Raw genomic sequence first — 11944 nt, 5'->3', positions numbered from 1 at the left:
GAAGTGCGTCCAAACTCCTGGTCTCCGCCGATAGGGCTCACTGTCACCTTCACCAACAGATTTGATGCGTACTACCTCCTCGGCAAGGTGTTTTGGTGTGGATGCGAATTCATCGCATTCACAACCCACAACATCTTCACAAACTTCGACTGCGTCTTCCCCACCCGCGACGGTATGCACACCCTCCCCTACTACATCGGCGAGGACGGGATGGAGAGGAGCACTGGAGAGGAGGCGCAGTGAAGATGGTGGTGAAGGCCCGGTCTCGTCAGCTTGTCTTGCCTTAGCGTGTTAGGGCAAGTTTTTTATCTTTTAAATATTTCTATTAAGAGCAAATCATGTTGTTGGTTCTACCGTGAACTTTATCTATCCGAACTATGTTATGATTTCTACCCGTCTATTTGATATGTTGTTGGTTATCTGTGTTTTGCTTGCTATTTCTATCTTCTTCCCTTGATATTTCTATCTTATTTGACGTCAAAACCAGCAAGTTTTGGGGTTAGCTCAGATTTCACGCGGCCCACGGGGGTGTGCTTGCGCGCTTGATGGAAAAAATTGGTGTCATTCAACTTAGCCGTTCGGGTAGCAGGGGATGTTCCATCTGGGAAGACGGATTTTTTCGGCATGCTTGAAATGGACCCAAAAAAATTTTGAAACCCTTGTACCAACATGACAAGCATGCATGCCAACTGGAAATTGTTTTGCGACGTTGCATGGTTTTGTAGGCTATAATGATTACACGTGTAGATGAAAGGCACGAAAAAACAGTTTCAACAAAGACAACATCAATGATTTTTTACAAGTTTTATAGATGGAAACTTCTTTAGATGCAATGCCATCTCACAAACAACTGTATGATTGATCATAAAACTCATGCATTGTTGTTCAAAGAACTGTCTCATGAATAAATTGTACCATAATTGCGAACATAGTGTGAAACAGAAAAAAAATGTTTGTTTGCAACAAAATAATCCTGGTTTGAAGCTTAAACTGGTTGAAAAACAATTGAGCCTACTCCATATGGTCTTCTGCACTGCCAAAATCCAGTGACCTCTTGCGTTGCGACGTTGGAGATTGCGTCGGGCTTGGCGACGACCCATGTGCTTCAATCTTTTTCTCTTTAACATCAATGTAACCATACAACTGAAGTTGTTCTTGTTCTTTCTCCGCCAACTCTCTAGCAAGACCCTCCATTTCTTGGATTCTCACTTCCTGTAGAAAACCATAGGAATTGTATTAGGAAGAACTTAAAACTGACGTAGCCATAAACTAGATGCATGTAACATGTAAAATTTGAACCTCTGGATCAAAGTCATGCTCGGGATAACGACCCGTAGTTCTATTGTACACAATGTACAGGTGACATTTCTTGCTGCCATTCAGATCAGAAAGCATTTTTTCTACATCATCTGGTCCTGCAATCAAGAACATTCCTTCTGGCAGCTTCCACGCAGACTCGGGTAAGAAGTAGTACAGTTCTGCTCCCAGTTTGCAACCAAAAGTATCTCTCATTTCACTCATAATGAGATCGTAGGTCACTTTGAGGGGTTCAAAAATTCTGACTTCTGCCGGGTGTTCATCAAAGTATGCTCTCGGGACATGTGACATCTCATCATCCCTACTAACAATAAATTCCATGACCAGCACCTAGTATCTCACATCAGAGTTAATACATTAAATGAGTAAAGGGGCAAACATAATTTTTTATGTGCATAGCAAAATTGCGGTGTTGTTACCTGCTTTTGTGGAATGTATCCTTCATGTCGAGTGACTGGGGATTGTGCCATCTCAAACCTTCTCACCTTGTTATGTGGAATGTATCCTTCATGTGGTGTGACTAGGGACTCTGCCATCCCACGTTTCTTATCCTGCGTATGAAACGTCGACAGTGGGTTTACACACAAATTTTAAAAGGTCATACCATATCTTGGGTATGGCATCGTTGGGAGGTACTTACAAGGGGAGAATTGAAGATATGTTGTTGGGGTGGAGTGATGTGGCATTGAACGGGTGACTCTATCGCACTTTCTCGAGTGGATGGCGACTGTGCCGTCTCATGATGCTTAGCCTACATACAATCGCCGACATAAGGTTGCCACAAATTGAAGATGTTTGTATCATAGAATACTAAGGTCCTTAATATATACAATCGGTGCGAAATACTTACAGGGGGAGAAAAATTGAAGACATGTTGTCGGGGTGGCCGTGAGATCGCACGGGCTTCTAACATATGTCCTTCCAAACGGACCTTCTCCAGCATGGCCTTATAATCCATGTCCGACCGCTCCTGTAGCAGCTTGCTGTCCATATCCGAACGTGCCTGCAACACATAGGCATCCATCCTGACTCGCTCTGTCTGTATAATACTGTCCACAAGCTTCCGGTCCTTCTGCAACGTTTGATGCATTTCCTTGTAGCCAAGGAAAAACTTTTTTTCCATGTCCTCACAGTCCCGCTTATACTTTTCTTCAATCTCAAGACGCATCTTCGCCATCTTACGGGAAAACTCCTCACGCTCCTCCTTTATCATCCTGTCCACGTATGAACGTTCTTTTTTGAGTTTCTTATCTACCTCAGCGCGATCCTTTTGCACCTTCAAGTCGATCTCCCGGCGCGCTTCATGCAAAGACTTGTCGTACTCCGCATGGTTGTTATGCGCCTCTGAGACCATGATCCCTACAACAACACATATACCCATAGTATGAAAACTGTATCCACAACCTCATCCAACTAATTCCTAACAATACCACTGAGAAAATATATTCATAACCAGTTCGTACGAACAACTACTACAAACCATCAATCAAAAAGCTCTTGCATGACATCCTGTACTCCAATTACACCAGAACTACTCAACTATGGCAAAGGCTGTATTTTCTAATCTCTTCGGAAATGACTTCTTGGTCGAATCAATGGAAAAAATAATCAGCACTGCAATCGAAGATGGGAGGAGCCGTGGAGGAGACCTTTTTAATCCGGCGTCGGCGTGGTCGCTTCAGAAGCGATGGCGCAATCCCGGCGATGGCTATGTGAGGAGAAACAAGGTAGATGGGGGTGGTTAGGATAGGGTTGATATGCGGTAGAATGGGAAGGTATATATCCGTGATTGTAGGGATAATTAGTTATTTTGAAGTAATGCGCTTTGATGCAATTTTTTTTAAGGAGCACGATCTTTTCGGGGCTTCCAAAACATGTGCACTGATCGCGGGTCCAACCACATATCACACAAGCCCGAGCCATCGCCGTGCCCGTGCCAACCCGCGGCCCACCATTGCCTCCCTTTCCCTTGCCCCACCAAATTGTTATTCTTCTCCGGCGACGAAGCCTGCCATCGTCGGCGGACGGTGAGAGACGAGAGATGTCCATGTCCAGTTCGGCCTCTCCGTCATCATGGCCGCGGTATGGTTCACTACCGATGACCAGATGCCCCGACTTCCCACGCATCGCGCCACTGAAGCGTTTGACAACCATATCAGAGAAGAATGGAAACCATGGGCGGGAATTTGTGAAATGCGAGAGCAAACCAGAAGCGGGGAAGGTTAAATCTATGTTCTGTTGTGTCTTTTTGCTATGAATTCTGACCCCAGATTTATTTATATTTCCTCGGAATTGGTATTTAGGGTTTCCCTTCCCTTTTTCAGAACCTGAAAACATGCAAGCATTTTGAGTGGCTGGATGAATACGTTGAGAGGCTTCAAACGGATGGCTTCATTGATTTGAGGCACGGGGCAACCCTAGAGGTAGATCTGCCATCGGCGGTGGATAATAAGGGCTATGCCAATGTTCCTCCGATGGTGGCGGATGCGGAACTCAAGGTGGAATTGAAGAAGATCAACAAGAACTTAAGGCAGTTGATCGATCTGAAGAAGCACGCAAATCTGATGGCCGCGGGATTTTATTTTTCAATAATTGTTGTGGGATTTGTTTACTTGTTGATCATCAGTCGTTAGTAGTTGTTAACAAATTATTTCAGTCAGCTTCTGTATAAGCAATGTCATGTGTGCTTAATGCCTTGTATGCCCAGACCAAGGAAAAGCTCATTTGAAATCTATTGGAAAGGACAAATAAAATTGAAAACTGATTTCTTGTTTCCAAAATAAAATTTGTAACTTATTGTTCTCTAAAAAAGGAAGAGCAATAAATTCCTTCCACGAATTTCAAGAAATAATTGTCAACCCATTTATTACGTGATATGTTTGGCGCAATTAGTGGCTAACTGGTTATTTTTTGAGAAATAGTGGCTACTTGGTTGGATACATGCCAAACGTTACGTTCAGATTAGTTGCATCATTTCGTTCATTTTGTACCCAAAAAATCTATACAAAGTGTTAATTGGACAATGTGAACAATGTGGCATGTACCCTGAACCCTAACCACCCCCCCCACCACACACACACACACAAAACCGTAAAAACATTCAAAATTTTGCCCCACATGGAAACCATTATGCATGAATTCTCTATGGGGTCATGGGATGCCATGATGAAAGTTTGGGATCATTAGTACATGTACACGCAAGTACGATCTCTGACACGCGCATTTCCGGTCCCTGTACATGTACATGTAAACCAACCCAACATCGATCCGGTCCAGTGGATGGATGCATGCTCTATGTGGCACGAAGTATGTCGGTCGAGCCAGTCGACGGGCCAGATCGATGCTACCGGAGGGATTCCATTGTAGACCAACGCTCGACCTATGTCCGGTGTGTGTGATAGGTCCACTGTAAGACAAACATAGTTCCGTCAACCCTAAAATCGTAAACACTGATAACCCTAACCCCCCCCCCCCCACTAAACCGTAAAAACATTCAAAATTTTGCCCCACATGGAAACCATTATGCATGCATTCTCTATGGGGTCATGGGATGCCATGAAGAAAGTTTGGGATTATACACGCCAGTACGATCTCTGACACGCGCATTTCCGGCCTAGCATGTCAACACCCCGAAAGCACTAGCTGGGTTCCTCACCTGTATGAAACCAACCCAACATCGATCCGGTCCAGTGGATGGATGCATGCTCTATGTGGGACGAAGTTTGTCGGCCGAGCCAGTCAACGGACCGGATCGATGCTACCGGAGGGAATCCATTGTAGACGAACGCTCCACCAATGTCCGGTGTGTGTGCTACGTCCACTGTAAGACAAACATAGTTCCGGCGACCCTAAAACCCTTAAACCCTAAACCCTGATAACCCTAACCCCCCCCCCACTAAACCGTAACAACATTCAAAATTTTGCCCCACATGGAAACCATTATGCATGCATTCTCTATGTGGTCATGGGATGCCATTAAGAAAGTTTGGGATCATTAGTACATGTACACGCAAGTAGGATCTCTGACACACGCATTTCCGGGCTTGCATGTCAACACTAAACCCTAAACCCTGATAACCCTACCCCCCCCCCCCCACTAAACCCTGAACCCTGATAACCCTAACCCCCCCCACTAGACCCTAAACCCTAAACCCCTAAACCCTAATAACCCTAAACCCCTAAACGAGTTGACAAGATTTTCTTATTTTTTTATATCATTTATCCAAATCTCACATAACTCACGCGGCCCACCCCTCCCTAAATCCCGCGATTACAGCTCCGCATTCTAACCACCCGGGCCGTCCGCACCTCCCACGACCGCTGCAAGATCAGATCGGAGACGTCGGTTGCCCACGGAATACAGGAGTCGACGGCCACCACTCGCCGCCCACCGCCAACGTGATCTGAGGGGTCGGACGTCAGTGTTCTTCTCGCCGCCTCCTCCTCGCGTGAATGCGCCGTTTTTCCTTTGCGCCGTCGACCGCGCTATACCGGCACTTATAGTTTGCGACGCACTAACCGCCGCCATCTACTCGGTGGCACCGTCTCCGAGAGAAGGTATTACCTGATCGTAACTCTTTATAATCGTTGTCGGCCGCTCCTTTAGTAGTTGAACCCTCATAGGTTTTGCACCCAAATAGGTTCTCTGCTTAAACCCATAAGTGGATCATATGTTAAATGACCCAGTTAATTTTGTTAAAATTAATTCGCTGCTAATTTTGTTATACATTTTCCAATTTTGTTCAGATTAATTGAGCCGGATTTTATCATTGCATAGGAGCCAGCAATGTCAGTTTCAGATACGAACCTTCATAATGGAGAAAAGCCCATCTCCGAAATTACCGATGCGGTAAGTAATTGACTGTTTGTGTACAATCGTTTCGTACACATAATTCATGTGTACTCAGTATAATTTAATGGCATGTAACAGGAACTCGGCGAAAAGCATGGTCATATGAAGTTAGTATGCTCACAGACAAGGTTCGGAAAAACCATGAAACTGTTGTCACCAGACCACAAAAAGTACATCATATCAGAAACCAGTCTTGGCGGTCTAACCCAGATGCATGAAGTGACTCTACGGCGCATAATGTTGGTTAGACTAGCCAAGAGCATAGATATGGACACCCAGTCCATTACCATCGGAAAAACGCCAATTCCTATAACAAAAGAGGACGTGCAGTGTATATTTGGCATTCCGATAGAAGGGGAGGATATAGAGCCACATCTGGAAATGCAAACCGACACAGAATTGTTTACCGCCTATGCAAACAATGGGCAAATTTTGATTTCTGACCTTGAAACGGCGATCCGAGCTTCCAAAGCCCCAGACGGCGATTTCCTGAGACGGTTCATTCTGTACGCAATTGGTACTGTACTAGCACCAACAGCACAACAGTATGTGGACTCGCAATATCTCAACCTTGTTACAGATCTTCAAAACCTTCGGAAATTTAACTGGGGATGTTTCACACTTAATCACTTCTTCAAGTCCGTTCACAAGTTTAGAACTCGAGATCACGTAAATCTACAAGGAAATATAATTCTGCTCCAGGTTAGTGCTAGATCACTACTTAATGTCCTTTAATTATTGTTCTGTTGCATATCTGTATGGTGATGAACTAATTTATTGTGTAGTATTGGTACTGGGAGCACGTGCGTAGTGGCCGATTGATGTATGCTTCTAGACCCCCACCATTGATCGCACGATGGGACGAAACGACGGCTACTTTAAGAAGCGATGCTTACGACAAAGGAGGTCTTCATAACGGGCTGGTACCTATCTACAATTGAACTTTCTATATCCGACTTTTTATTTGGTACTAATGGTTCATTATATTTTATAAAAAAAGGCTGTCATGGAAATTTGTGCTCCTCAACGACCGTCTGAGAATTCTAATAATTTTCCAAGAAAAAATGATGAACATGTGCATCAACATGATTCGTATCGAGCACCATCACAAGGACAGCAATTTAGTAGCCAGCAAGTATGTACTCCAAAGACTATTTGTTTTTGCAATATCACAAATAGGTGTCATGGAACCTCATTCATTTAGCTATTGTTATCAACGGGGTTTTATTTGGTTTACACAGATTGACATGGTAGTTGAAGCCATGAATGCACGCTTAGCTGATCATGAAAAGAAGGTAGGCAGGAAGTTAATGGAAATTGAGCACAGATTTGATGTCAAATACCAGACGCTAGCTGAAGACTTGATCGACATGAAGACTAAAACTGGCACTAATCCTAGGTTGTCGAAGGCCGAGGACGAAATTAAAGACTTAAGGAGGGAACTACATGTATGTCATACTGTGCATTTTGTATTTTGTATGAATATGTTCCTTCATGTTCATTATTGTTTGCATTGTTACAGGAATTAAAATACGAATTTAGAAGCAACCGACAATCAGTGTCACAGAAAGGAGGCGTGCAGGTGATCTTTATGGCCCAACACGTTAATATCTAAAAGTAACAAACTAATGATGAACTACCTTTGTTCTTTGTAGGATCAAGTCAATGTGTGCAATTCATCACTGACAGGAACTCCTAGGGCTATCCAATTCACGGCAGGGACTTCGACTACACCAAGTGCAAGACATGTGACGGAAAACAATGAGAATCCAGAATTAACTTCGATGAAGCCTGTCTTTGGTAATGATTACAAGTTCACGGATGAGGACATAGAGACAGCCGTTTACATCCGCGGAACATACGACCCTGTTGAAATAGCTAGAATCGGAGACATTACCCTCACAGCAGAAAAACTGAAGCGAAATTTGGACGAGGAATACATTTATGGTGATGTAAGCCCATTATACTCTAGTCTACATCATTACTGCAACAACTTTCTTATTACTGTATGATTGAAAATTTGGCAGGTTATTATGGCATATGCTCGCATTAGCCAAATTGAGAATGATACTACCTCAATCATATCCCCTGAAGAAACCGAAAAGCTGTTACAAATGAAGGAGGTGGTTCCTGTTGGACGTGCAGCCTCATGGTTAGCTCGTGTAGCAGAAAAATTTGTAGGGCGCCGAAAGGTACATGTTTTCCTCAGTTTCATAGTTTATGTACACACTGTACACGACAAATTTCAGTTCTCAACCCAACCCAAATTTTACTGCAGGTGCATGTCCCACTGAATGTACACCAAAACCATTGGATGCTAATGATGTTTAATTTTGACAAAAAAGAAATTCAGACTCTGAACTCCATGAATTATCATTGCGACAAGACCAAGGAAGATTCTCTTGTAAGTGTTCTCTTGCTGCCTCTTTTGATCCGCATGGCACATGAGCTCCCAAAGTACCGTAACCCTATGTATAACTCGTCGTACCCTAGGTGGACTCGATTCAGTTCTGCATCGACGAAGCTGTCAAGAATGGGTTGATATCACCAGCTAAGAACATCAATTTTGCCGAATGGACCAAAAAACGCTATGAAAACATACCACAACAGACCGATGGGTAGGCATGGCCTCATAAATTATTATTTGCCTACACGAATAAGATTACTGATCTTTAACTAAACATCGCAGGACTTCCTGTGCGGTTTGGACACTGCAGTACATGTTGTCATGGAACGGGGACGAAATGACCGATATTTTCAACCAGGTAATTGAATGCCTAATTAACATTTGTACTTTGTTTAGCTTGAAAGCTATGCTGACATAAGTGTCGGTTATCAAATATAGGCAAGGATAGATATTTTCAGGTGGAAAATATGTACAGCCTTACTGCATTCAAATTGCAATGCGCTTCGTCTCGAATCATATAAGTTCCCCATAACGGTTAGTGCTACATCAAGAATATATCATTTATTTCATAAGTCTCATGATTAGAACTAATGCAGCACTCTCTCTTATACAGAAGGAGGTGTACGATGCCCAGCAAGCAGTTCTACCTGATGGTTCAGAAGACGACGTGCAATTAGTAAACAATCCTGATGGTTCCAACGAACCCGGCACATCCAACTCCCAGAAGGATACCGGTGCACCCAACTCCCCCAATAGTGGTGCACCCAACTCCCCAAAAAGGAAGAGAGCACGTGGACGCCCGAGAAAGCTAGTCAATCCCGAGGAAGCAGCAAAAACAAAGAGTCTTAAAGAACTGAAACTTAAATTTGACAGCAAGACCATAGCCAACCAAGTGTCTTCGTTTCCATCACGGTCACGCAGAGAGCATAAACCAGCACCAGCTTTATTGAGCCCATTCAAACACAAATAGGTTGCATCAATTGATCATCAATTGATAAATGCTCATGCTCATGCTCTACTTTTAGCATCATTTCATACACGTTTAGTTCTTATCAGAAAGTGGAAATAGGTACTTTTGGCAATCATGAGCATCCTCTACTTATAGCAATATCTAATGCATCATCAGTACAAAGCTTGATTTGGCAATAGGTGGAATCGACAATCATTTGCATGGTTTAATTTTGTGAAGCTATAATCATGCTGAGTTATACACTAAACATAATCATGCCAAGCTATAACTACCATAGTCATAAACCAGGCTTTTCTTAAGCACAGGTGCTTATTTGTACAGGGTAGACGCATAACTAGGCGTCTCTCCTGTAGAAATAGGCACCAGTGCTTCAGAAAAACCCTGTTTATTTTTCTAAGCACCACCGTACGCATCAAGCATTGTACAAGGCTTATCATGCATCACGAAAATAGTATTAACAACTTGGAACACTAAACCAGAGTAGCAGCAAACTCTTAAGATAAACGACAGATCAACCACCGCACAACATAAGTTCAGACACACCATAGGACATAAGTTCAGACACATCGAACAACAAAGAAACATAGATATCATAAAAGGACACTGCGCTAGCAACTTGAAGGCAGAGTTTGATCTCTCTTCATGCCGCGTAGTGGCAGTGGTAGTAGGGGTCAGCCTCCTGTGCTTCTGAAATTTCCACACCTGATTTGATGTTGTCTATTATCTTCCAAGCCTTGTAGGTGGCGTACGCATCCTTCGCTGCGTACTCGATGAGGTAGTCTGGCAGCGGGCTGATCCCCCACGGTTTATGGTCTTCGGTCCTGTTGATCTTCTTCTTCATGTTTTGGTAAAATGGGTGGATGACGCTGGCTGCAACATCAGCCAAGGAGTCGTACTGCTTCTTTCTGCCGGCATATGGAACTCTATAGTTTTTTTGAATGTCGATGTACTTTTCGGGATTGATCTCCAAACCAGACATCTTCAGCATCTCTTTGTCATTATGAATGCTGAAACCGGCAAAGGTGAACAACTTCTTCTCCTGGATGAAGCTCTTGAGGCGCTTGGGCCTTCAAGGGGAGAGACATATTGAAGATTAGTAGTAATTTTGAAGATGAATGCATGAAGTACATGATGTTATTTCTCTTTTTGGATCATACAGTTGAAAATAACACTACAGCAAACTACTTCACTACATCAACTTCAGAAACAACTTTTAATACATCTAGTCCAGTGCATCCACACCGGTAGACACGACACTAATGCATCAATATCAGAAACTACACTAGTAGACACAACACTAATACATCTAGTCCAGTGCATCAACTTCAGAAAATAACACTAATGCATCCACAGGCGGTAGACACAACACTAATGCATCAAGATCAGAAACTACACCAGTATATCAAGTTTGGTGATTAATCTGGTGCAAGATTTTAAGATACTAATCCAGTGCATCAGGGTAAAAATCTATGCCAGTCCATGTACTTGAGAAACCACACTAGTGCGTGCACTTCACAATCTACACTAGTAGATGTAGTTGAGAAACTAGGGTATATGAGTAGGATGGATCACCATTTTGTGGCCGCAGCGATGTGGTAGACCAGGCAGAGTTCATCCACGCATAACTGCAGAACTGCTGCGTACTGCGGAGGTTCGTCATCCCTGGTATACTCCACATCAACGCCGACGAATCTAGGATACCTGCCGACGGCTTTCATGAAGAGCCTGGTGAGCATTTCGTCGGCAGTGTCTGGATTGCTGGTGCAGACGACCTCCAGCGTCTCTTTGCCGTGGAGTTCCACCTTCTCAAGTTTGGTGGTGTAGTCGCGCTTCTCACCGGGGACCTGAACGTCGTCTTCGTTGATGCTCTGCTCTTCCTTGATGCTCTGGTCGGACGTCTCGCCACAGTGACGCTTGGTAGACGGCTCATCCGCCATTGCCCTTCTCCAGCGACGGCGGTTTTGAGACAGAGACGGTGGTTGCAGTTTGTAGAGTAGATGGACGTGGTTTGCATAATGAGGGAGGAATGGAGGAGAAGGTGCCTTTTTGAGTTCTGGGGGAGGCGGTTCGTCGCGTGAGGGAGGCGCTCGTCGTTATCGTGATCGTGGGGGTCGTGGGGCTCGTGCTGTTCGTGTTCCATTCTGTAACCACCCACGGGCCTGCAACGATAAAATGCTTAAAACACTTCTGACATGAAAAAAAGAGAGCAAAAAACAGAGTACTATCGGTCTCACAAATGCACGCGGTCGTGCACCTCCTGTGGTTTGCCATCAATTGCTATCGGTCTCACAAGTGGGTCCCCTTGTCATCCACACAACCGCGCCACCACATGTACCACATTTTTCTTTCTCCCCGTCTCGACCACTCCACATCTTTCTTTCTCCCCTTCTCGACCAGC

General features: G+C 44.0%; 1 protein-coding gene across 1 annotated transcript; it reads right to left on the bottom strand.

Annotated features, from left to right (window-relative positions):
• Window positions 1-10186: 10186 nt before the first annotated feature.
• On the bottom strand, window positions 10187-11483 carry LOC141041097 (uncharacterized). The gene is made up of 2 exons (XM_073507210.1): window positions 11119-11483; window positions 10187-10613 (listed from the first exon to the last, which is right to left on the bottom strand). Exons 1-2 carry the CDS (start codon window positions 11481-11483, stop codon window positions 10187-10189), a joined length of 792 nt encoding a protein of 263 aa, XP_073363311.1.
• Between the last annotated feature and the right edge of the window lie 461 nt (window positions 11484-11944).

This window comes from Aegilops tauschii, chromosome 2 (genome assembly GCF_002575655.3).
Source record: "Aegilops tauschii subsp. strangulata cultivar AL8/78 chromosome 2, Aet v6.0, whole genome shotgun sequence".
Taxonomy (NCBI): Eukaryota; Viridiplantae; Streptophyta; class Magnoliopsida; order Poales; family Poaceae; genus Aegilops; species Aegilops tauschii.
Note: the sequence above shows the minus strand (reverse complement) of the source record. Positions and strands in the feature narration are given on the sequence as shown.